Source organism: Bubalus bubalis, chromosome 8, assembly GCF_019923935.1.
Source record: "Bubalus bubalis isolate 160015118507 breed Murrah chromosome 8, NDDB_SH_1, whole genome shotgun sequence".
NCBI classification, from domain to species: domain Eukaryota; kingdom Metazoa; phylum Chordata; class Mammalia; order Artiodactyla; family Bovidae; genus Bubalus; species Bubalus bubalis.
This window is the reverse complement of record NC_059164.1, coordinates 385,625-413,340: the sequence shown is the minus strand read 5'-3', so window position 1 is coordinate 413,340 and position 27,716 is coordinate 385,625. Positions and strand designations below refer to the sequence as shown.

The window sequence follows — 27,716 nt, the reverse complement described above, 5'->3', positions numbered from 1 at the left end:
TGCTTAAAGGGCAAATAATTTTAATTTTATTAAGATTTAAATTCACTGCCTAACGGTGGACAGTCTTTAAAGAGACAGATATTGCTTTTAGATTCTTAAGAAATAGAATACACATCTCAAATCTTCTCCATGGAAGACAGCTAGATTTGTTCCAAATCGTAAAGCTTACTGTACTTTTTCTTCCTAAAACAGCATTTGTTATTAGTAGAATCTCAGGGAACAATAAATCATTACTATGTTAGCCAAAAGAAAAACAAAATAAAAATAGACCATGAAATAAAGACCCTAATGGTATTTGAGACCCCTCCCCCACCGCCAAAATACACGTCAGATGGAGGCTGGGAAAGCAAAGTAGTATATGAATTAGCAAAAACAAATAAATGAAAGCGTAAAAGTGGTACGACTTTTCTTTCTGGAAAATTCCCTCAATACGTGACTTTTTGTACTTTTCGTCTCTTCCATTCACCAGCAAGAGTGATAAGGTCCCTGCAGGAGCCGCTTCTCTTCCGCGCGAGGTTGCTCAGCAATAAATCCGTGTGAAATAATAGCTTGCGCTCTTCCTAGTTAGAGCAGTTAATAACTGGTTAAGCGACATCTCCCTCCAATGGCTGTTTTCGTCGCTCCGGCGCAGTGTCTTCGCCCAGTCCCGTCCCTCTCCTTCCCGGCGAGCCCCATCCTCCCGCCCGCGGCCCCGGCCCCGTCCTCGTAGCCCCGCCGCAGTCCGCGCGCCGGGACTCACTGAGGCGGGAGAGGATCAGTTGGCCGGAAGCAGCGCGTGGGAAGGACCGCTGCCGCCGCTCTCCGGAACTCAGGCGTAGACGGAACGCGGCCCGGCGCGCACGGAGTTAACGGCGCCGCGGCGCGAAGAGCGGAGACGGCGCGAGCCCGCGAGGCCCCCGCCCCGCGCCGTCCCCGCGCCCCGCGTCCCGCACCCGGCGCCCCGCGCCCCGCACCCCGCACCGCGGGCTGACGCCGGACCCGCCGCAGGAAGCGGAAGGCGGGCACCCGAGCGTCGAGCACTACTCCGCGCCGAGGTCCGGGTGTGCAAGCTCAGCCCGCCAGAGCCGAGCCCAGTATCCAGCCCTCGACCGCGCCGCCACCTCCCAGGCCCTGCTCCGGGTCCCCAGAGCAGTCCAAGCAGGCGAGGGGCGGGATGTTCGCCGCTCCACACCCTGGGCGCTGAGACCAAGCCTGCCAGACAGTGGCATTCCTTTCTTTTGAAGCTTTTTGGCTGTTGGATACACCGATGTGACCTCCCCCCCACCTACCCCGCCAACCTTACACTTTTTGGAATGATGGGGATCTTTTTGGCATATGTTGGATTTGTTTTCTTTTCCGTTTTATATATACAGCAAGGGCTTTCTTCTCAAGGTAAGTCTGAGCTCACTGGCAAGTATACATTTGCTCGCGGTGTGTGTGTGTGTATGTGTGTATGTGTGTGTGTGTCTTTGCGTTCAAAGAACGGCCAGGCAGATGTAGTCAGGTTCTTAGCAAGTAACAAAGAATAGTGTTCTGTTTGGCATTTTTCTTTAAAGTTTATTAATAGAAGTCCAGCTAGATTTGAGAGCAAATACAGTTAGTTACTGACAACGAGGTGGGTTCCTCGGTGAGCACAAACACAGAGCTATGAGTGTGTGTGTGTGTGTGTGTGTGTGTGTGTGTGTTCCCTCTATGTGCATGCACAGGGTAACGACTCGTGCATACATTATTTTCGCAAACAGAGCTGAGCATGGGGGTCTCTCCATGGCGAGCCCTCCTCTATGTAGGCAGTATGGGTTTAGAGTTTCCTTTTTCTGTGTCCGTGTGACTTCGTTTGCGTGTGTGTTTATCAAAGGACAGACTCCTCTGAGGACCCATAAAAAGGCACGGCTTGCATTACAAGCAGCAGCAGCCTGCTGAATCCATTTGTTCAGGACTTCGCAGGCTGCAGTGATCATTTCAGCACCATGAACAGATCACATCTCTGCTGCCAGAAGACTGCATCACTTCTGCAGACAGAAATGCCATCAACGGAAAAGTCCTTTTCAGATCAGAATGTCTTCTTAACATCTCCCGTTTCCTCTAAGTATAAATACAGTTCTATTTCAGTAGAGATCATGTTGGGATTTTATAAATTTTTAAAAGAGACACTAATGGCGCCTTGCTTTAAAAAGTGGAGACAAAGTGCATCCACCCTAAATCGACCCTGCAGCCCGCCAGTCCTCCTCCCCATGAGTACGCATTGTAGCTCTACACTTCTTTAAGCTACAAATCTGTCCTAGACTTTTAAGGAATCATCAGCCTTTCTCAGAGTGTCTCTTAGACAAGATAAGAACAACCATCCAACGCATTCCGTGTTAGGGAAGTGCCTTTGGGAGAGAGGAAACATATTTTTGTGAGTTTCACCATGACTCCATGAATCTTGCAAACTAGCAGTATCAAGATTTGTAATGAAAAGGCTCAAAAAAAAAATGTCTCTAGTGACTTTATAACAATCTTTAATCTGAACCAAGCCCAGGTGTGTGATTCTTACATCCCATGATGTATGACAATTTACAATACAAAAGCTTGTTGGGAACAGATATGAAGGTTACTTTGGAAAGAAAGAAAGAAATATACACATCTTAAAAAAAGCGTGCAACTTGTTTCAATGCTGTGGCCCTCCAATCACAACTGCTAATGTGTTGTGATATATATCAGGAATGTAAAATTTGACAGATAATCGTGATCTTTTCTCTATTACATGGAACATCCAGTTAGTCACAGATTGTTCAGAAACCTGGACATAAGAGACTGTCTTCATGTACCAGCTTGACAGATTTGTGTAAAATGTACTTCCCTGAATCCCTCAGTAAGTTTTGGGGAATACTGCAGTCTGACAAAAGGTATTTGTATCTAACTGTGAGCAGCCTGGCTAGCAGAGGGGAGTTATTGGAAAGCTTGTTAACCTTTCTATTATCTGGATTTGATCAACAACAAAATGATTTAGGCATGATACCAAAAATAAGACAAGAAAGACGCCAAGGAAAACCGTGGGGGGAGCCTCTGGGATATCATAGAGGTGTTTTTTTTTTTTTTTTTTTTTAAAGACGCAGGAAAATGTAGTGAGCTCGCAAGAGATGCTGTCAAGAGTGGAGTGCATATTCCAAAAGGGTGCGTTTGTGTTTTGCAGCAAAATTTACCGAGTTTCCGCGGAATGTGACAGCAACCGAGGGGCAGAATGTGGAGATGTCCTGCGCTTTCCAGAGCGGCTCTGCCTCGGTGTACCTGGAGATCCAGTGGTGGTTCCTGCGGGGGCCGGAGGACCTGGAGCCTGGGGCCGATGTGGCCGGGGCACAGGTAGCAGAGTTGCGTCCCCCGAATTGCCAGCTGTCCGGCCCACTCACTGACTTAGACTCCTGAGTGTCCAGCCGGAATCTTGGCCAAGATGGTGTTGGGGCGCCCCTGGGAACACCCGTGGCTCTCCTGGCGGCAAGGATGACGCCTAGGGATGCCAGGGGTGAACCCCGTCCTGGCGACATCGCGTTAAAACCAAGGGAAAGCGGGTTGTCTAGTCTTTCCCGGGTAAGAACTGGGAATAGACTCCTCCTTTTAGTACTTGACATTGTCAGCAGCCCTAGATGGCACTGCTGCGTTGATACATCCCCGGACACTCGCTATCCCTTCAGTATGGTGGGATGGGGACAAATTCTGTCGGTTTTTCCATCACCCCCACCCCCATCCCCTTGCGTTCTTACCAACTCTGCCAGACGCAGAGGGAGGGAGCGGGGAGAGAGATGGAGAGGAGGGGGAGACTGAACAGGAGGAGAGACAGAGGAGGGGGAATGGAAGGGGATAGAGGAGGTAGGAAGAGACCGAGGAGGGAGGATGGAGATGAGGAAAGAAGGAGATACGGGGTGACGGAAAAAAGGGAATGGGGAGTGACGGAGGAACCCCAGTGGAGAGGGGGTGGGGAGGGGAGAAGAGAAGAGGGGGCGGGTAGAGAAACGAGGGTCTGAACAGAGAAGGAGGTAGTTCTGCAAAAGAGGCTGCGGATGTGCGGGGGCGAGTGAAGGTCTGTAGGAGTAACAGCAGGGAATGACAGAATGCAGTCCCCCGAGATCCCAGGTCCCCCATCCCCCGCAGACTCGTGCACCCCGGGCACTGACCCGAATGCAGCTCCTCGAGTTTGCGAGTCCCAGTCCCCAGAGTCCGAGCACGCCCGCGCAGATTCCTCACCCCCCGCCCCACCCTCAGAGTTCCCTGTCCCCTAATCCCCGCTCCCGAGTCCCCAAGCGCAGCCACAGGGATTGGTCCCCTGGTGGGTAGGGCAGCGCCCCTCCCTCCAGGTTTGCGCTGCGGAGGGCTCCGGCTGGGCGAGGTCTGAGCACCCGTATGCCCCCCTCCCCGTTCCTCCCCACAGGCTGAGCTGCTGCCAGACCGGGACCCTGACGGAGATGGGACCAAGATCAGCGTGAGTGTCAACGCAACCGCTGCACTCGGCCCGGGGAACCAGTTAGTGAATTTCGGTTTTCAAAAGTGTTTATACTTACTGTTCCCAATAGAGGAAATTTGCACACGCACGACAAGAGCCCTCTGGCTCTGTCTTACCTTACCTCACTGGGTACAAACACATTGAAGCAGATTTAGAATTCATACAATAAAATTATTTATCATAATGGTATAAATATTTGAAAAATTACTTGGGAATCATTTTGCACCCAAAGAGGAATGTGACACTTTCTTGCTTTTATTAACTATAACAGTAAAAGGCAGCAATACTAATAATTTATTTATACCAATTTATACCAATAATTATCCTTCAATAGCAAGTAAAAGATGAAAATCTTCCCAGGCAGAAAAAAAAAATTAAAGCGTTCAACAGGGAGTTGAAGTTGTAATTAAAATAACTCAACTTTCAATGGCATTGGCATTTCTAATGCCAGTGTTCAAAATCATGTAATATAAGACCAAAAGCCAATATAAATATTAAAGCATTGTTAGAGGAGGTTAACCTGTTGAAAATACAGAGATGTGTTTCTACTCTGCTGGCTATTACTGCTCATAATTGTCTGAAATTAGAAAGAAAATTTACTATACCTCAGAGGAAGCCATCTAGAATCACTTTATACTAATAGAATTATTTAGTTTGTTGATAATTAGTAAACAACTTTCCATTACTAGAAGTAATATGTGTATAAGGAATCTGAAAATCACATTTTAAAAGGAAATTTATTCTGAGGCTATTTTAAGCACATATAAAGTGATAGAATATTGGGGTTACATCATAGTAATGTAAAAATATGCTAATAAAATCAAATTCTCTAATCTAAATATATAATCTCAGCATGGAAGAAAATATCAAAAATAAGATATAAATCAGAAACTCCCAATTTCTTTTCATAAACTCACTGACTTTTTAGACTTTTTCAATTTAATTATTCTTATATCACAGAATCTGTTGTTTTCCAACAGTGCTAGAAAAGCTTTATTGGTAAGATCAGTTATTAATGATGTTTTTCTTAAATATTCATTTATATATACACATATAATTAGATAGATTGTTTATTTCCTATTCATCTTTCATTTTTCACCCATACCCCAATCCTCCAAAGACAGGTGGTAAAGCAGCCTCATATATCTTGACCTAGAGAAACATGCAGTTAGTTGCATAGTCATGCACACAACTGCTAACAGCATTATCAATGCCCAGAGTTCATACAATCTAGTCAACTGGAAAGAGCTCTAAACACAGAGGTAGAAAGCAGTGTGTTCCCAGTTCACCTGGTATGTGACCTTGATCATAGATCCTAAGTCAGCAGTTAATTTTAATTCCCAGGTGAGTTTTTACAAAATACAGTATGAGCTTTGCCCTGGAAAATGCAAAGTGTTTCTGCATTAATCCAAATGAGAGTATTTTCTGAACCTCCTCAGGTGATTCTAGTGTACAGTCAACATTGACATGCACTGACCCAAACCCCCTAAGCCTCAGTATATTATAAAATGGAATAATAATATATAAGCACTCTGACTACCCCAACATTATCAGGACACCCAGTTGAAAATATATTTGAAACTACTATTTCCCATTAGTTTTACAGTCTTAATAATATTTGTATGTAATTTTCATGTACATAAATGCATACTTACGGTTATGGTTCAGATGTTGAAAACTGTTTATATATACAGTTCTATATGTAAAAACCAGATGAACACTTCCCAGATTTTCTAAATTATTTATGACTGTTTGAAAGTGTAATGCCCAGTACAGGAATAACTTTTTGCCTTCTCACTTCTCTTCTTTGTCTTTTGACATTAATTTGGAAATTATCCAAATCCAGATCTTGAGTGTCATATGAAGTCCATCACTGTCAGTCATAGATAATATAATAATATGATGTATATCAAATCTACCTCTTCTGATAAAGATGCTTACAGATCTATTGCATATTATGTAGAATTTTATATATTCTATATTACCATATATATATTCTTTGTGTTAATCTGCTATAAACAATATCAGAAGTGAGAGTCGGTTTCTATTTTGAAAATCAAAGCAGTGTTTAATTAATGGCATCTCAAGTTCCAACAGCACACAGACCCTGTGGTAGCAGGGCCATGTATTCCAAGTCATAGGATTTCAGGTGATATTCATTTGCTCCCTGAGTCTTGCCACCCCATGGCTATAGGTCAGACTGCACCAACAGCTGGAGTAAAAACTTTACTATCCAAGTCTATTTTGTCAGTCCATTTAGTAATCATCCTGAAGTGGGGATTAAAAGCACATTCCCACTTAAACTCAGCTGTGACCAACAGCATGTTTTTGTGATCTCTCAGAGTGGTAGGTAGCCTACAGTGAAGGAGAGAGGCTTTGTAAACTATGCACGCATTAGGTTCTGCTTCATTCAGTTGAGCTCACCTGGCAGAGGCCAGTCCCCTGATGGGATCATGGTAGAGCTGGTACCAAATGCAAACCATGTGGCTTATGGAATCTGGTTCAGCTGGACTAAACTCATGTTTCCATGATCTTGTAAATCTAGGTGTTAATAGAATAAGATAAATAAGATCTTCTAATTAGACTGCTGAGGAAATAAAAAGCTTTCTGACTGTGGCTGTGAGGCCATTAAGACCTTTTAATTTTCCAACCTTAGCAAGCTCAGGACAAGATACGGAAACGAAATCACTTGATGTAGCACTTTGTTTTTTTACCTCCAATTTTTCAGACAGTGAAAGTCCAAGGCAATGACATCTCTCACAAGCTTCAGATTTCCAAAGTGAGGAAAAAGGATGAAGGCTTATATGAGTGCAGGGTGACCGACGCCAATTATGGAGAGCTTCAGGAACACAAAGCCCAGGCCTACCTAAAAGTCAACGCCAACAGCCACGCCCGGAGGATGCAGGCCTTCGAGGCCTCACCCATGTGGCTGCAGGATATGAAACCTCGCAAGAATGTCTCCGTGGCAGCTCCCAGCAGTATGCACAGCTCTGCCAACCAGCGAGTGCCCTCTACTTCCAGCCCTCAAGAGGTAGCCAAAATCCCCAAACAAAGTCCACAATCAGGTATGGAAACCCATTTTGCCACTCACAAACCCTCCACAGGAAAATGGGTCAGTGTAGACAGATTTATGTGTGACGGTTTCTCTAAAATTAGAGAGCAAGTTCAGTTAAAATGAGGATGAGCTATGAGAGCCAGAGGCTGACCTTTCCTGAAGGTGTGAATTGCCCCATTAGTCGCTGGCAGTGCTTCATGTCCAGGGAATCTGAGGGCTGGACTTTTCCTTCTGTATTTACACACTATAAGCACAATAAATCATGTGCATTTGGTTGCATTGTAAATGCATGTTAATTTTCTCTATAGATTTATGTATTGATAATGACCCAAATTAAGAGGCTTTCACTTCATCATCATGTAAATGAAAGAGACACACCACATTTTCAGAGACCCATAGCTTTAAGCAGGGCCAGTTACCAAGGGCTTCTTTTTGAAGGAGAAACTTCAGCTGCCTGTGATGAAAGTAATTATGGTAATAGGAGGAAGTAAGGCGGGGTGAAAGGCAGAAAGTGGTACAGTGATAAGGCAGCTCCTGTCAATGTGGCTTCGATGCCAATTTAGAAGCTTAGTCACACATTTCCTAAGTCAGCTGTACAAGTTAAAGCTGTTCTGAATAGCATTAATTTATGCACTGATTCAGCCAATGGAAACTCACTGAAGTTTTAACCTTGGCATGGAATGAGCAGTACCTCACACTACCCTAGACTGTTCTGCATCCTGCTCAAATGCTTGATGCAGTATTATAGGATGAAGGGAGCATAAAATGTTGAATTTCTCAGTTTTGAGTTTGTTTCTTTATAGTTTATCATTGAAGAATTATTGATACTACTATTGTAATAGAAAATTATATTGCTAACATTCAAATTCTTTTTAGCTACTAGATTTTTAAAATTTCATCATTTTATCAGGATGATTTATATATACATAAACATTTAAATATATTTTTACATTTATACATAAAAATTAAAAAATATGTACATATATATATATATCAGTCATGTCCAACTTGAGACCTCATGGACTGTAGCCTGCCAGGCTCCTCTGTCCATGGAATATTCCAGGCAAGAATACTGGAGTGGGTTGCTATTTCTTCCCTTTCTCCAGGGGATCTTCCCAGCCCAGGGTTCAAATCTGTGTCTCCTGTGCCTCCTGCATTGGCAGGTAGATTCTTTACCACTGAGACATCTGGGAAGCCCATGTGTGTGCATGTGTATATCTTTAAATACTTATTTATAAACAATATTTTAAAAATAATATATCCCACCCTAGATTCCTCCTTAGGCTTCATATGCTAATGGAGACTATTTGTTGTGAGCTTGACTAAGGGTCCCTGTGATGTAGGTAAGCAGCTATCCCAGTATGTCTTGCTTACGGCACCTTATGCCATGCTGAAAGGAGACAGCTTCTCTGAAGCCATATTTGTGTGACTTTGTCTCATTTTCTTCTTTATCATCTCTTTTGTTCCCCAAAGGAAAAAACCAAGCTAAAAAATATATATTTATACACATGTATACACACACACATACACGCACACACATGCACACACACACACCTAATGGTTGAAATTTTTTTAGCCATTATTTGGTAAAGATTTTATACTTTTGGAGACATTGTCTTCGTCCCTTTCTCACTGTCAAAAGAAGAACCTAAATGCTATATACAAAATTTCAGAGACCACTCAGCAGACAATTTACAACCTAACTGATGAGGACTCCAAATCATGGAACTGAAGTTATTAGCTTGCATAGAATATTCCAGGCTAGAAATCATAAATCCATTTTGTGGAATCAGATTACTTATCCCAGATTAAGGATTCTAAGCATGGGATGAAAAGTTCTATTTCTAAATTCTTTACATTTTGGATTGAATAATGTACTCTAAAAAGATTCATTTTATTTTAATATCTTTTTCTTAGTCTTGTGATTGGTGCTAAGTGGCAAAGACTATATAAATCTAACAAATTTTAAAGATAAATCACCACTCATTTTCCACCCATCATCAGCCTCACCCATTGCTTCTTCTAAAGGAACAGGGTGTACTGCTTATGGAAGCCTGTATCCATCCAAAGCTATTTCCATTAAAAATTATCAGCAGCAGCAAAGATTAATCTGAAACACATTAAAAATTTTCATTTCTATTTTCTTCTACGATTGAATACTGGAAAATATTTTATATACATTTAACATTTTCTAAGTTCTAGTGCAGAAGCTATGGTGGCCCAGCCACTCATTTTATTCATGTGTAAGTCTCTGTGCTTACACAATTATTGCATAAGATATAGTATTTGGGTTAAATATCTATATAATATTTCCTCTAACACCCACATCCTGATTTGTAATTTCGCTTTATGATTTTTCAGGTTATATTCAAATAAAGCTGATTTCAATACCCATGCTTCATTTATTCACTCTCCATCCTTTCAAGAACTTGTATGCCAAGCACAATGATACAAAAATGGAAGACATACTTCCATTCTTCAAAGAGTTAATCGTTTTTATATTTTCATTTATGAGAAAACAAAATATTTGTAAATTACACTGACCACGCATCTTTGCTTTCCTGTTTTATTAAAGGCAAGATATGATGAAGACAAAATAATTGAAATCTTGCCTTTACAGACCAAGAGTTATAATAGCCTTTTGTTTTTTCACTTGATATAGGAAGGCATGTGTCATCCATAGTGTCTATGACACTATAATACCAACCTGTTACCAAAAGCTGGGCTGTTAGCCTTTTATTTTCATCACAGTTTTTACTTAGTTGACTGAACTATTTATTTTGAAATACTCAGTTCCTTATTCATACTTCTTTCTGTCAAAGTAGTTCTGTCTCCCTTTGAAGGAAAAGTATTAGCTGAAAATAACTCTGAATATATATTATAACATTCAAATTACTCAATTTTCCTAGAGCAGAAATTTATGTTAAAAATATGGAAAAATAGTCTTATTATCTGTATATCACAAAATATATAGCTACTTTACCAGATATTTTTTTCAAAAGCTAATGCACATGTAACTATCCAATTGAGCTGTATCTTTATGGTGTTTATTTTTAATTCTTTTAATTCTACCTACATTTGATAATCCACAATTGGAACCAAAATACTGAAGAAAAATCATAAAGCAAATAAATAGAACTTGGCTTTTGCAGTCCCTTAGGTTTTTCTCTTCTCCAATCTTTGTAGCCATAACTAACATTTAGAATGTCCTACAGGTCTTCTGAGGGTAACAAGTCCTGATTCTAGCATGAACTGGTTTAGTTCCATCTGCACTGAGAACCAGAGAAGGCGATGGCACCCCACTCCAGTACTCTTGTCTGGAAAATCCCATGGACAGAGGAGCCTGGTAGGCTGCAGTCCATGGAGTCGCGAAGAGTCTGACACGACTGAGCGACTTTACTTTCACTTTTCACTTTCATGCATTGGAGAAGGAAACGGCAACCCATTCCAGTGTTCTTGCCTGGAGAACCCCAGGGACAGGGGAGCCTGGTGGGCTACCATCTATGGGGTTGCACAGAGTCGGAAAGGACTGAAGCGACTTAGCAGCAGCAGCACTGAGAACAGATCCCCAAGTACCTCAATAAACTACATCATTCTCTACTCATTTCTTTGTCTCATGGAGAACATCTACTTCATACAGAAGCCAAACATCCCCTCCATCCACCACCACCCCAGTTTCCTACTTTTGTCCTTCCCCACCCAGTCTAAACTCTCTTCTATGGATACCCTCTCCACACACCCCCTTGCCAACAAGCCAATGAAGGTGTGAACGCAGCCTGGCCCAGTCCCACCCCAGCCTGGCAGCTACACCCCTAAAGGTCACACCCACAGCCCCACCCCTCAGCTGCTGGTGTCCTGAACGCCCCTCTGGCCCCTTCAAGTTGACTGTTAGCATTCTCCTTTCTCTCTGTGGACTTCTCCAACTAAATTCCTCTCTTAAATGTAGTTCTTTGCCCATTCTCAGTGTTCCAGTATCATCCATTTCTATGGTTTCAACTACTAAGTTTTCCTTAGAAAATTTCTCAATCTGTTGCAAAAAAGGGAACCCCTTCTAGGGCCTGAGAGTGGGCTTTTGTCTAACACTCTGAAATGAATTGTCTGAGGAGACACAAGTGCTGACAAAGCAAGAGACTTTATTGGGAAGGGGCACCTGGGTGGAGAGCAGTGAGGTATGAGAACCCAGGAGAAGGTCTGCCACATGACTTGCAGTCTTGGGCTTATGGTAATGGGGTTAGTTGCCGGCTTGTCTGTGGCCAATCATCCCATTTGGCCCATATTTGATGACTCGGGGTCCTTGCTGGTGGCTTGCACATCACTCAGCCAAGATGGGTTCCAGCGAGGAGGATTCTGGGAGGTGGTAGGACCTCATAGATTTGGCATCAGATCAGATCAGATCAGATCAGTTGCTGAGTCGTGTCCGACTCTTTGTGACCCCATAAATCGCAGCACGCCGGGCCTTCCTGTACATCACCAACCCCCAGAGTTCACTCAGACTCACGTCCATTGCGTCAGTGATGCCATCCAGCCATCTCATCCTCTGTTGTCCCCTTCTCCTCCTGCCCCCAATCCCTTCCAGCATTAGAGTCTTTTCCAATGAGTCATTTGGCATATGAACTGATATCTCCTCTGTTCTTTTGACCTTTCCCAAATCCTTCCTGTCGGTGGTAGCTTGTTAGTTCCACATTCCTTACCAGAACTTCCTGTTGTAAGATAACTAATGCAAGTGATTACTGTTGTGCCTGACCAAGGCAGGTAGTTTTGGTCAGTGGTTCCCCTAACAAATTGACAGTCTGATCCTGACCTCTCTCTGGAGAGCCAGACCAGGGCTCCTGCTGTCCCCATTAACTCCACCACCACCGCCATGTCTGTCCTAGGATCCCTGTGCAGAGCAGAGCCCCTGCACAGTGGTTGACAGCAGCTGTTGACACATGTGCCGCTTGTGCCCACCCTGAGCCTGGACTGGACTGTGACTGCCGTGACAATGAGATAAGAAGGAGTAATGCCTCACCAGCCAATTCCAGACCTTTCCTACAAGAGGATAGGCAGCCTCTGCTGTGGCCTTAGAGCCAGCCATTGAGCACCAAGTGCAGCTGCCTTGAAACATGGTGCTGACTGAAGGCAGCCAGCCTTTGACTTGAGCCCCAGGTGACCATCCCCCAGACCTGTGAGACATAATAATAAATTGTTGTCTTAAGGTACTAGGTTTTAGGGTGGCTTGTTTCATGGCAATAAATATTTAGATCAGATCCCTAAATATTCAAAAATTGAATTTATTATTTTAGCTTTCTCACCAAAAAAAAAAAAATGTTCTTCCTCTGGCGTTCCCCAGTTCTCTTAATAACACCATCACAGGTAATGAGGAAATCTTGAATATGCTCATAATCTCAATATGTGGAACACCTCACAACAGAACATAAGTATTAAATAATTATCATTTCCAAAGCACCATCACAGATTTTCAAGGTCTTATTTCCAAGCTATTTCTCCTGATTTCCTAACCCTCACACATAATCTTCTAAATTGCTCTTTCCTGAATGTTTTCAGGTATTTCTTACCTCTGTGACTTTGAAAAATGACGTTTTCTTTCCCTCTTTTTGGACTCGTACTCAAATGCAGATTCTTTTATAAAACTTTCTCCTGTTGTCTTAGTCAGAATTGGCTGTTTCCTCATTCAGGTCTCCACAGCAACTTATTTACACTTACTTTGAAGTCCTCATTGTATCCTTTTCCCTGGGGCGTTCCTCCTTTCAGTTGTAGAAGTCCCATTATCTGGGAAACCTGACACACAGACAAAATAGTAGTCACCCTAAAGATGACTTTTTGGCTACACTGATCACCCCTTCTTTTGCCTTCCTGTAAGTGTCTAGGACAAGTGGATGTCTTATTTGGGGAGAAAAGGAAGAGAGAGAGGGCAGATATAACTTTGCTTTTGTCTTCTTTTTTCTTATATTTGCATAAATCGATTACATTGCCTCTGTTTCAAAAATGATCAAGACTCCTAAACAGTGTTTTTCAAAGTGCAGATGTCCTGTGCCAGACTGACAAGGAAGCTTATTAAAAAGTTCATATCCCAGAACAAATGTCTTGAGTCTAGAAGCAGAAATACCCATTTTTATGTGCAGTTAATTATGAGAATCATTCTCTCTAAAAAGTTCTTATGAGTGAGAGAAAAAAAATCATTATGTACTATGAGATGTGCGTGCATGTGTGTGAAACTAAAAAATACACTTTTAGAAACTGGTCTTCTGTTATTGTTTTCTCCAGTATTGTTTTGGACTTTTGTGAAACTGTTCTCTTCAAGCTGGCACTCATAAGAAAACTGGCCATAGTTAAGGTGTAGTTATATTTCCATGTGTGGTTGCTCAGCAGGAATACTGATTCTCTGAACTCAGAAATATGATTGTTGTGTTTTCAACATGATGTGAACCTGAGCTTTGAGAGGCAGCTGCTGCTCCAGCTGCTAGAATCCAAGGCCTCCGGAAGCTCCTCTCTGGCTTACAAATGTAGCAGCTTTCCAAAAGTGGTCAAATAGAGAAATGATCTTAAAACAGATTTCAGAGCTGGTGAGGGGAGGTAGATGAGGGGCTCAGTGTCTTTCTGGAGATTATTTTCCTGAGTTAAAATATGAGGAAATGGTGCACAACATCCAGGTAGAGAGCCACATGTATAATCCAGACCTCAATGTTGATTTTGGTTTAATGATCCAACTTGGCTACTTACACAGGTTAAATTAATTTGATCATTGTAATTCTATCAGTTAAATGGCTGCTATGTAAATCAAGCAGCCATGAATAAGATGAAAAATAGATCTGAGGCAATTCTTTGGATAATACAGGTCAAAGGATCTGCTGGAGCTATGTTTGAGTTTGAATTATGCAGAGCAAGAGTCTGTACTGGCTAAATTCTCCTGTAAACTATATTTAACTTAACTGGTTGAAATTCAGTAACTAGCTGGGTCTGTAAAACCAAGGCTCCATTTTGTGCTGTAAGAGTTTTTTCAATGCATGGACACTTAAGTGTTCTGCAAGGTTCGTTTGTGATTACTAGGGCTCTGTGATTGAGGAGACATGAAGCAGAATTTGCCAGTGTTTTAAGATCTTGTCACGAATGATTTCATTCTCCTTAAGGTTTCAGGAAGCTGCCAGAGGAGCTTTATCTGGATAGATGACCAAAGGGTTGAGAAGTTGCTGGAAAGACCTCACTGTCTTGGTCAAAATAGAGCCAATTCTCAAGAAAGGCAAGGGCTCCTTCTTCCAAGGAACACTGCTGCCACCTATAGCCTGACAGGTGTATTCATTTCAGCTGCGCGTGCTCACTCAGTCGTGTCTGACTGTGATCCCATGGACTGTAGCCTGCCAGACTCCTCTGTCCATTGGATTTTCCAGCAAGAATACTGGAGTAGGTTGTCATTTCCTATTCCATGGGATCTTCCCAACTTAGGGATCGAACCGGCGTTTCCTGCGTCTCCGTCATTGGCAGGCAGCTTCTTTACATCTGCGCCAAAGAGGCAGAAATCCAGGGGAACATGCTTCTTAGACCAGCTGGTTCTCTCACCAGGGGAGGTGGTGGGCACAGTTATTAGACTGTTCTTGTCTCATGTCCATCACTCACAGCTGCATGTACCTCTGCTTCCTCAGTTATTAAATAGGAATGATCCTCATGGTTTTGAGAATTAAATGAAATTATATACATAGAGAGCGTGTCACTGATCAACTCTCGGTAAGTGACAAGTAGTTGGCTGTGTGTAGGTGATGAGCTAAAGAAGGGAGAATGGGTCTTCATTCCTGACTACCTTTTATTCGTAATTTCAGAGCTTCCTTTTTTTCTTCTGTCACAGTGACGTTAATTAATGATAAATTGTCCACTACATAATCATACCACATTAGCCACCAACTGTCTTGACCAAGGTTATAACTAGATGGTTGACTTTATTGGTTACAAAATAATAAAATTCCAAAGGATTTTTAGGACTTTGAACTGTGACCTGAATAAGTAATGTGTTTATGGAAGCTGAAGTTATACACACTGTGTGCTATTGTAATTAAATTCAAGCTTTCAGAAAAGACCGTCAGAAATTTTTTTAAATCACAAAATAACTATGGAAAGTGAAAATGAAAGTCTCTCAGTCGTGTCTGACTCTTTGCGACCCCACAGGTGCATCTGAAAACATAAACAAGAATATCATTAAAAGCTTTAAAAAGAGAGAAAAGCAAAATGGATTTAGAACCTTATAATAAGAATGGCATAGTAGTAGTAGATAACATTGTTTCCTAGATACCGTGTTTGTTGAGTGAGCTGCATACAAATCTCTCTGAACCTCAGAGTCTTTATCTATAAAATTGAGGTAGTGACACATGTGCCCCAAATAACATTTTAGCATTGCGTTATGATATATTTTAAACATCTATCAGATTACCTGGCACATGAGTGAGGTCGTCACTTTTTGGTTCTCTGAAATAACCATGCATAAAGAGGGCAATAAAGCAACATAAATATAAACAGAGAAGGCTCTAAAATAGTAAAATACAATAATATCTTATGTATTAAAATATAATAATTAAAGGTGAATTTATTTAATAAATTTAAAAAAAAAGAGTACAATTTAGGCTACATATCCAAATGAACTTAAATTAAGAGCTGAGCAAAAAGAGAAATTTGACACAGGAATATTAGCATAAAATCAGAGGCCTGATGGTTTAACATTACTAAAGAAAGTTTAAAGTTACAAAATATACAAATGAAAATAACATTGTACTATAAATAATTTAAAACATTTGTTTGATTAAATCAAGTGTAACTAATAAGTGGTGTAACAGACAAGGAAATGTTTGTGTCTAACACTCAGGGAAAGAAGGGAAAAATGTCCATTTTAGAAATGCAAATGATTATGTAATCCACTCTAAATGACTTAGAGATATCAAAAGTGATCACGTAATAGCATAGCATAGCAATATTGATAAAGCTCAAAGCAAAGATATAAACTTAAATCACTTCTCCATATGACAGCAATAACCAAATAGAAAATATTTGCAGCATAATATATAATCCTCAATAGTAAAAAGAAAAGGGTATAACATATCTAATTTTTTAAAGGAATAGCAAATAAGTAGTATAAATATAAAAATGATTAGAACACTTTGTTAGAAGAGTTTAGGTTTGAATAAATGAGAAAATATGCTGTTTTTGGATGAACAATCTCAGTACTGGAAATATGTCAAGTTTTTCAAAAGTATTTGTAGATTTGTTGCATTTCCAGTCAAATCCATAGTCAATTTTGAAAATTTGACACATATAATTTGGCAAAGATGTGGCTCAGCTGGTAAAGAATCTGCCTGCAAAAAAAAAAGAAAAAAAAGAATCTGCTTGCAATGTGGGAGACCTGGGTTCGATCCCTGGGTTGGGAGGATCCCCTGGAGAAGGGAAAGGCTACCCACTCCAGTATTCTAGCCTGGAGAATTGCATGGACTGTATAGTCCATGGGGTTGTAAAGAGTCGGACACAACTGAGCAACTTTCACTTTCACTTAATAATCAATACATGCCAGCAAGGTTACAGTGACTCAGGTATTCTGCTGTAACATTGCTTGTAGGGTGAATTGATACTTCCTTTCTGGAGGGAAATTGGCAAGAAAGATTGATCTCAGGGCTTGAGGTTGGCCCTGAGATGATGTTCTGGGAGGAAAATCCAAGGAGCTCAGGAGTGAGGCAGACCCAGATCTGTGAACAGGAATAAATATCACAGAGCTCTGCCCACAATGGGAAATACTCAAAGGACCAATAGGAGAGAAGTGTCCCAGTGAGCATGGTAAAACCATACAATGGATAGTAAGCACCTTCTAGAATCATGTCTTCAAAGAAAGTTTAATGAAATTAGAAAAGAACCAATATATAATATAAGGTGAAAAAATACAGGACAAAGAACTTTAAAGTGAAAACATAAAGAATACTAAATTTTAAGTCAATCTGAGATAGTCACATAGAAAATAAAAAGAAATAATATGAAAATGCCCATCAAATTATCTGATTATTTTGTTTGTATTGATAACATTTGTACATTGATAATTTATTATTTTTGTCATAAGAAAAAGATATTCAAAATTTCCCAAATTTAAAAATAAGCCAGTGTCAGACAGCTCTTGAGAGAGAAAACAAAGAAAATACATTGAACAAATAAACAAAAGCAAAGTAAAAGTTTTGTGTCATTGTGAAGCTTATGACAAAAAAACTCGCATGTACACATATGTGTGTATGTATATTAAAAGCACTATGGTGAAAGTGGTGTCCCTAGAAATTGCTAGTAGCATTGAAATTAAGAGCATTATATCTTATTTCCTGGGAGCTGGTTGGAGAATCTGACCGTCAAATTATTCTTATTTGTCTAAACATAATGGGTATTATCTTGATAAATTTATATTGATAAAATAAATCAAGCACATATAAAGTCTTTAAATAAAATTTCATGCAGTTACTTTTCCTCTCTATAATATGACTGACTGAGCCCCCAATTTGGAAGGAGATCAAAGTAATGATCAGAAGTATGGTCACCAGGGGTGCCAAGGAAAGTCAATACTCTGGGAGATTTTATACATATTAACCGTGTTTTATTTCATATGAATGCTTCAAAAAAGTCTGAGAGAGCATTTCTGTATGAATTCAGAATCCTATCTGCATTAAAAGATCCAATATAGGTTAAACTCTCAGTGCTTGAAATAAAGCAAATTGCAAAAGCTAGGGGCACCCTTAGGACACTGTCCTTACAGTGATGTAAGTGTGATGGGATCAGAACTCTGGCCCACAGGCCCTAAGCAAAGCCATCCCACCTTGGCACCAGTTGTCCTCATAGATTATTCTTGAGTTGAATGTGCTTCTTTAAGTGCTCAGACAAACATTTGTTAAGATGCAAATCAGTTTCTAGCCTCAGACAGAACTCCTGAGTAGCAGTCCTTCACCTACTCTCTGAGCAAACAGTGTATTGTATAACCCCTCTCAGTTTCAGTTCCTTAATCAGCAGAATGATTGTGTCAGCCTCCTGGGACCACAGTCAGAGGTAAAGAAATATTAGCTGCTATTGTCCTAATCATCACCCTGTATGCATCAGGATCAGTTCTTACTTGGATGAATCAATTACAGTGAAAATGTGCTGTTTTGAGATGCACTGTGGTCCTAGCAGGCGGAAGGCAGTTTCACTTTTATGTGCACATTCTTGAGTTGCTGTAGAAAGTAGGAACCCCAAAAGCCTGCTGTAAACAAAAAAGTCTGGGACCTTCTGTGGTGAATGGGGTATCGCTCCTGCACCTTGTCAGCTAGACCTTTGTGTACATGGGCAGCTGTGCTTGTCTCCTTCAGCTACAAGAGGCCTCATAACTAGAGTAGAGGTGTAAATCTGCTGACTAAAGGAAAGCAGGAAAGGAAATTTAAACAGCTGCTGCCAACATGCCCTGGCAAAATAGGTGATTTATGTATTAGGTCAAAATGAAGCACATTTCTTTTAAAAAATGGATCTCTATAAGAAATTGGCACTAGTTCCATAGGAATCTAATAAAAAGATATTCTTTTCAAAAAATTATAGGATAAAATTATCCTATTATTTGACCCTTCCCCTTAAGTCGTGATTTAGTATGTGCAAACCTGAATAAAAATTGCATTAAAAGATAGCTCAAATTTTCTCACAGCTACTTTCATATCGTAAAGCTGACACCTATAATAAAAAAGAGGTTAGTCAAGGCCTGTCTGTAACCTAGGCCTCTTCACAGGCAAAACAGTTATTTCAGTGTTGCTTCTTTTATTATTGGAAAATTTCCATTTTAAGTTTGTTCATGGGATAAGCATCACTAATATTCACTTTGAGAAAATTAAGATTCTGGAGCCAGATCAGAGAGCCACAGCAGGACATAAGTTGTGTCCTTTCTCTTCTCTTGCTCCTTTTAATCCCACTAGATACTCAAACAGGATTATACCTAAATCTGTAGATCGGTGCCCTGAATTGCGACTCTTCCCCATATCAAAACCAAGAGTTGTCCTCACGTAGGAAATTAATCCATCAAGACAATCTCAGCCCAGAGAAAGAGGATATTTAAAGAGCTGGCAAGATTTAGATGCGATAAATTATCTAGATAGTTGTCTCAATGTTCTACTTACTTCTCTGAATTAAATATCCATATCCCAATTCTTTCCTGGTGGCCAGAAACTTTCATTGTCTTTCTCTTCCCACCACTAATGGTGGTACTTTGAACATCAACTTAACTTTTCCTGGTTCCAGGCTATCAAATTTAGATTAAAAGTATAGAAAAGAGGTCATAGAAAGAAGAGGACATGTAAGAATAAGGGTGGGACCACATTTCATTCAAATATTTAAATGAATTTGGAGGAACCTTTAAGATCTAAAAGACTATAATAGAAAATTTCAAAATAATATTATATCATCAGACATTTGGCATACTGTATGGCACAAAACAAACTTTATTAATGTTTAGGAAAACAAAAAAGCTGATGTTTTCATATCCAATACTTATCACTTCAGTCTTAGCGAAAGTTTATGTTTTTCCCTAAAGCCAGTTGTATTTTCTCTGAAAAGATTATTGAACATTTAAATAATAGCTTCACATCTTAATCTAACATGTGGAGGCAGTGAGGCAAGGTTGCAATGCCTGAGGGAGTTTCAGAATAAAGCACATCCAGACCGTGAGTTGATCTGACTGTATTGCTGTGCCCTCATTTCTGTACCTTTGTTTAATTATCTATTAACAGTGTAACCTAGATTGAGTTATTCCATGCCACTGAATTATATTTTCCTAATCTGTGTGTTCACTGTATGGGCCTAATGAGAGGATAAACTAAGACAATATTTGCATGTCACATGTATATGTATTCCCTGACACATGGTAGGTGCTGAATCTTCCAGTTTGCTGCGAAGGAGAGGGTGCTGCTTTGTTCAGTCTGCCCAGTGTCTTCCACCCTCATGGCTGTAGATGGAGAAGGGTGAAAAAAAAAGGCAGTTCAGAAGGAACCATCTAAAAAGGAAGGTGCAAAAAGGGAGCCAAGTTCTTCCATCTGGCAAACAGATGAGGGCCAGGCAGGCTTTCCAGTTCAGACACTGTGCTGAGTTAATCAAGGCAGGAGGAAGGCAGTGACTGAAAATGTGGGTAAATGGTTCCTTCTCCACCTGATCCCCAAGGACTCCAAGGTCGCGACTCTGTGTTGTTGTGATAGGTTCTTATTTTGTCTTGTTTCTTATAAAAGAAGTAGATGGAATTTTCTGTTATTCTCTGAAATAATTGTTATACATAGTGAAGGTAAAATATCTGAAGCTTTTTCCTTTCCTATTTCTCATTGGCCAAACTCATTTGTCACAGACACAGTCTTGGGCAGCGGTCTTGTTTATCTGCATCCCAGTGAGGGCAGTGTGATGCACTATCACCAGAAACAAAAAGGGCTGAAGAAGAAAGCTAAATTTTGCCTGTACTCATGAGACTTCTAAGAAGCCTTCTTAGACTTTTCCATTTGCAAAATGGAGCAAATCCCTCTTCACCCTACCTTACAAAGGCATGAGAAATTGCACCTGAGAGAGCACTGAGGAATCTTTAAACATAAAAACAAATGAAAGGTGTCATTATTACACTGAAGTCAAAGGACATCATGAAATCACATTCTGAATCAGAGAAAAATCTTCAGATTCTGTTAGACTGCTCCTCATTGAAGCATGTTATCTGCACATTTTCTAGCCATAATTTAGATAATAGCATCTCCCTTTCTTCTTTACAGGGTATTTTGTGGCGGGGGCAAAAGTTTAAAGACTCAAGGCATTGCTTTACAATTTGAGAATAATAAAAAAAATTCCTAAAATTTTATCCTTGCCTTTAATGAGTTTATAGTGTAATCAGTGGCGTAAGATACAAATATAATGAGTTATAAGTCAATGTGAACCCTGTTAAGGCCATAAGAGAGGCAAAACCAGAATCACCAGGAAGATTAGAGGAGAGAGAGCTTACAGCTGCTCGATGGGAACAGACACAGCAGAATACAGGTTATCTGAGGGGAAGAGTTGCTTAAATGAATGATCATTTTTAGGGAAAAACAGGTCATCTTAGCTTGGTTTGAGCACAGAGTGAAAGGAAACCAAATAAAGCAAAACAGATGACCTAATACAATTTCTGGCCTCCTCATGAGAAAACATATATAAAACAATAAAATGCAAACAATTGTTATGCTCATTTTAGGAAACATCAAAGAAATAAATACATTTTTTGAGACTTCAGAAGTGAGTGGCTGCAGAGGAAATTAGAAGTCAGGGCTCCTGATTGCAATCCTGAATCTCATCATTCCAAAACAATAACAAAAATAGAGCATGATGAGTAGCCAAAGTTTGCACTTTACAAAAAAAGTATTGTTTTTTAATTTTCTTTAGAATAAACCATAGCATGTTTGATAAAACAATAATGTTATATTCAGAATGTGTGCTTGTGTGTGATAAGTTGTTTTAGTTGTGGCTGACTCTTTGGGACCATAGCTTTCCAGGCTCCTCTGTCCATGGGATTCTCCAGGCACTGGAGTGTGTTGCCATGCCCTCCTCCAAGGGATCTTCCCCACCTAAGGATTGAACCCAGATCTCTTACATCTCCTGCATTGGCTTTACCGCTAGTGCCACTTGGGAAGCCCTATATATTCAGAATAGTGTGCATCTAAATGAAATTAACTATGATGATTATTTGTTAAAATTACGTAGGACACAGTATAGAATTTTTGAGTCTCAGATTTCACTGTTGAAATCTTTGGGGTTACAAAGATGAATAAGCACATATCCCTTCTTTCCAGACATGAATAAAACCTTTAGAAAGAAGAAACAATCTGTGATTTGATGACGAAACAGATTTGTTCTAGAATTTACTGTATAGGGAAAAAAAAAACATAATTGGCTTGACAGAAATAGATTTCACTTAATGAACAGTATGCTAGTAATGCAAGTGCATAAAGTGGATGAATGATTACAATCTGAAAAAAAAAGTTATGTGTTGCAGTGGTTTATTGCATATCTGATGGCAATTCAAAATAGTAACCTTAACATATTCTTTACAGTATATAATTGGGTTTGTTTGCAGTTATACTGCCCATGTAAATTTTGTTTTAATTTGCACATACTGGACACAGTATAATAGAAAATGTGTCAGAATGGCAGCTGTTCCCTTTGAATCTCATCATTCTCAGGAATGATGGACATCTCCTGTGAAGGGTTGATTAGTTGAGAAAAGAGGCACATAATTCACAGTTTCAGCAAGTTTGAGCCAATCTGCAATGCTTATACTGAAAAGGAAACATTATTTCACAAAATACCATTTTTGAAGAATGAATCATTTTCCTTGGTTTTATTGTTTTTAGCATTTTTAAACCTTTATTCAGTATCATACATACTTTGTGTCAAGTACTACTGGCAATTTAAGGAATCATGTAATCATTTTGTTTCTTTCTTTCTTTTAATTACATGAATTTCTTTCTTTTAATTAAATGAATTCCTGTCAAAGAGTCTCCCTTCAAAGATAACAAGGGCACATATTTAATTTTGGCTCTGATGCAAGTGATTCTACATGGATTGTATATATTTTCCTTGTATAATCTTTATATTTAGAGCCACACGTGGACTGTACATTTACTTTTGCATTTTTGACATTTGTCACCCAGCTTGAGTGAAGCAACATGCTCCAGAGACCCACCACTGACCTTGGGTTTTGAGTCATAGATTTCTGTGTTAAGTACATGACTCACCGCCTAAACAAAGTCAAATCAATGGTGACACTTAAGTAACCTAACTAGAAACATTAATGTGAGTCTGCTAAACCACCCCTTTAGAACCCTAAATATTTACTCTACAGTAACTTTTTGAGAGTGTGTGCTTTCACCTTAATTTCCATCACTACCAATGTGGAGCTGAAATATTCAAAAGATTGAATTTGCCTACCTTCACTCCCTTCAAACCCTTTTAACTTTTCTTGAATTAAAATAAAGGAAGAAAGAAAAGAAATGCTTTAAGGTCCATCACATTTTTGTTTTCTTATCAATAATGATAATTACTAGTAAAGGTATATCATTTACATTCATGGATAAAATATGTGAAGAAAAATGCAAAAGGACAATTTCATTCCCTCCCTTATGTAGTCTCAGAGAGCTGTCAAACATGTCCAGTTCTTGATAATGCTAAATTTTCTTCAGATTTTAAGGATAAAAAGTTGAAAAAGCTCTTCCTCTAAAAGCAGATGCCCAAATGCACACACTCCAGAACCTGTTCTCCTTGCCCTTGAGAAGCCTGCTGCCCTTGGTTTGGTTTTCACCTCCTGTGGTTTTACGCTTGCAGTGGTAAAACAGGGGATGTGTTTTTAGACACCCATTTAGGAACAACCAAATAACTATAGGGAATAATCCTCACAGAATTGCTTGAGAAAAAAAGTATCTGCATTTGTTCCTCTCAGTGTTCCCAACCGTGAAATGGCATGGTTTGAAAACAGACAAAGCAAACAAGACCACTTCCTGGGACTGAAATACTTTGTATGTGTTGTTATTTGCAGTGCATGCCAAGACATTCATGGGCACCAGAGCCAAGCTGGCGAGCTAATTAAATATATATATGTATGTGTTTAAAACAGCCTAATAAGGAGCATTGGAAATCTTCAAGATGAGCGAATATCTTATAACTTCTTCCGCAGGTGCGAGGATAGCTACAAGCCATGGACTTTCTGTCCTGCTTCTTGTCTGTGGCTTTGTGAAGGGTGCTTTGCTTTAGTCTAAAGTGCTGACTTTTTTCCAATATCACTTTCTCTTCTTAAAGCAAAGAGCAAATCGCCTGTAAAATCTACGGAGCGGACAGCAAAGTTGACCCTAAACTCCAAGCACCACTCTGCACCCACTGTACTCTAATTATCTACACAAGGAGCGCCTGCTTTCCGAAGCATAAACGAAGAGGCTATCTCACGCTTTGTTCATAACATTTTCTTGGGCAAATCACTGATCTTTTGTTTCAAGAGAATTAGTGTGAAGTGATAGAACATTTTCTAATAGCAAGATCTATATTTTTTCCTTTTCTTTCGGCTACTCAAAGCATCATCTCATTGACTGCTCAGGGGTTGGCCTGACCGTCCTCGGTATAGTGAATATTTACCACAGACACCACTGATTTCCTACTAAAGACCCATTATCTGCAGAAAGTAAGCAGAGATCAAAAGGCTACAGAACATAAACTATCATCAAAAAAAACTCCTGGCTGGGGGCAAGAACAAAACTTTCAACACTGCAAGTCAACAACATTATTTTAAATAAGAAATGATAATTTAAATAAGAAATAAAAATTTTAAATAAGAAATAATAAGAGAATTTTTTTTTAATTTCCCCCCTTTTCTTGGGTTTGTCTCCTTTTTCTTGATTGTAGTTCTTATTCCATGCTGGCAAATGCTGATTATGGCCAATCCCTGTAAATCCTGGGAGGTTTATATGAAGACATTTTAAGCATTCTATATTTCAGTGCATTTTAAGTCATTTTGCAATTCTTGTATACACAAATGACAAATTCTGTAAATCGCTTATAGTATGTGTGATACAACTTCAAAGTAGATAGACTCTGAGCCTCATGCAAGCTGATTTTTATCATTCTCTATATAAATATATACAAATAAATATCTATATGTTGGACCATCAACTAACTTTCTTTTTGGATAAAACATTTGTTTTTCACTTACAATTCCTATATAGTGGGTATTTTGTAATGCATTGTTTCACTTCCACAGGCTTGACAGTTGCAGGTGGCTTCTGTTGCCCCCTGCTTCCTTCTGGAAAATGCATATTCAAAATTGTATTGGTCTCTGATAAATGAATTAATTTTGTTATGTGTATGCTGTGTTGGAATTTGCTATGTTCCTTTATATAAGGTGTTTATTGGGATTTGAGGATCTTTTGACTGAGAATCTATGTGCTCTCGTTTTGACAGCCATTCCTGTATCATCATCATTTTTGTCAAAAAGCAATGTTGTTTCTATAAAATTTGCCTGGGAAAGGGATATGGGGAAGGTGAAGTGGTCATCATGAGTCCCTAAATTCATGAAAGAACACTTTTTGCTATGGCTAAAAAAATGTTGCTTCCTTTGATATGTATGAATTTTTCTAGCTTTGTTATTCTGTTACTTGCTAATTATATTTTAATGTCTGTTAATTAAAATTAAAATTTGGTTGTTGGCTAAATATAGTATGCAAAAGATGACTACAAATTCCCAACTAAAGAAGATAATGTGTTCAGTTTTCACTAGTTAAGTGAATTATAATTTTAAATATTTCATTCTTATTTTGGGCTTTATGACTATTTTATTTGGAACTTGTTTTCTACTCTGGCAAAGAATGATAGGCAGAACTAGCATTGCATTCCATATACACTATGGAATAGATATGGGTGAGTTAGAAATTACCTGAGTTTTCCTTCCAGAGAGATTCTTCCATTTTCATTCATAACAAACTAGAAGATCATCTCTATAGGACCAGCAGAACCAAGCCTAAGGTCCTAGACTGGAGCCTGAAGCAATGAATACCTCTGCTTTTCAAAGGTAAATGCATTGATTTTCTGCAATTCAGTTACAAGCAAGATGATATTTTCATAATATCCTTAACATTATCTTCTGAGAAATTATGTTTCATGCTAAATCTTTTATTGACATTTTTTGTTCACTTGGCTTATTATTTCAGTCTAATGAGAAAAAATAAAAGATTTGGTTGCACTATTTTATTAACTTAGAAATTTAGTTTCTTTCAAGGTTAATGCTTAAAATGCATAAAATAACAAGATAAATATTATTTATTCAGTCTATCTGGACTTTAAAGTTTGTATACTTTCAAGCATAAATAAGTATACATTTTCAAATTCAGTCAGACTGTGAAAATCCACCATGTAATTTACTTTATACAAAGTTCAGGTCATGAGATTGATCAGTTCTAAGGCAAGATGGACATGTATCTGTATCAGTGATCTTCACCATGCTCACTTGTAATAAAGAACATTATGCTGGTTGGAAAGAACTCTCATTACATTCATTGCATGAGGGTACAAAATAACAGTTCTTTGTCAGTATGCTACCAAGAGTCTGACTTACTGACTTCTTTGAGCAAGAACATGGCATACAATCTATTTCTCCAAGCTAGAAATTTTAATGTGAATCTTAAATATTGGAACAAAAACTATAACAAAGAGATGTCTAGTTTTACCATATACTGTGTCCCTCTGGGACTAATTACTTGGTATGTAACTATGACTATAGAAGCAAATAAAGATTGAAAAATAAGTTATTTGACTTTCTCGACCTTGACATCCAAGGTTATATGATAAGTATTTTTATAAGAACAAGTCACAAAAAGCTCAAATTGCTTACATGAATTTAAGTCAAATTCTTGAATTCTTTCTTAAAGATTTACAAACTGCTTACAAAAGAGGCAATGCAAATGAAAATGCTGGAACATAAAATAAACAAAAATCATCTAAGGCAGGAGCTCTTAATCTGAGTTAGTAAATAAAATTAGCAGAGTCCATGAACCCACTGAAATTATGTGCATATTTTTGCACATGTGTATTTGTTTAATGGAGATTGTCCTTCACATTCATTGATTCTGAAAGTGATTAGATTATGATTTGCTGACCTAAAAGTAAGGTTGGATACTTCTGAGCAACTTAAAGGACCTGCATGCATGTGTGCTAAGTCGATTCAGTCATATCTGACTCTTTGTGATACAATGGACTGCCAGGCTCCTTTATCCATAGGATTCCCCAGGTAAGAATACTGGAGTGGGGTGCCATGCCCTCCTCCAGGGGATCTTCCCAACCAAGGATCCAACTCGTCTCCTCTGATTCCTTCATTGCAGGCAGACTCTTTATTGCAGGGCCTATTTATTATAATTTTGAACTAGTTTACCTGAAAGTTCTTGGAAGCAGGACATGTTAAGGGAAATAGTGTATCTATATTGGCAAAGAAAACATATATTTTTAAGTCCAGGAAATTTTTATTACATTTATGATACACAGCATGGACGAATAGATATGGCATGATATCTGTTGAATTTTTAGGATCAATGTTAAAATCTTAAATATAACTTTACAAAATATACACAAAAGATACTATTCAAATAAGTGATTCTGGTACTGATCCTTTATAAAAGGCAAAATATTAAATTAATGGTAATTTCTATGAGAAAA

General features: G+C 39.2%; 1 protein-coding gene across 4 annotated transcripts; it reads left to right on the top strand.

Moving 5' to 3' along the window:
* The first annotated feature begins 194 nt into the window (after positions 1-194).
* Positions 195-26,262, top strand: VSTM2A (V-set and transmembrane domain containing 2A). 4 transcript variants are annotated; one of them, XM_006050117.3, is made up of 5 exons: positions 195-1,371; positions 3,152-3,318; positions 4,382-4,432; positions 7,182-7,518; positions 24,199-26,262. In XM_006050117.3, the coding sequence occupies exons 1-5, from the start codon at positions 1,293-1,295 to the stop codon at positions 24,273-24,275; spliced, it is 711 nt and encodes a 236-aa protein (XP_006050179.1). In that variant the 5' UTR covers positions 195-1,292; the 3' UTR covers positions 24,276-26,262. The 4 variants fall into 4 exon arrangements, with proteins under 4 accessions (XP_006050179.1, XP_006050177.1, XP_006050180.1 ...); XM_006050118.3 differs by lacking the exon at positions 24,199-26,262 and adding an exon at positions 24,061-24,192 and having other exon boundaries at positions 198-1,371; XM_006050116.3 differs by having other exon boundaries at positions 216-1,371; positions 24,321-26,262.
* The last annotated feature ends 1,454 nt before the right edge of the window (positions 26,263-27,716 follow it).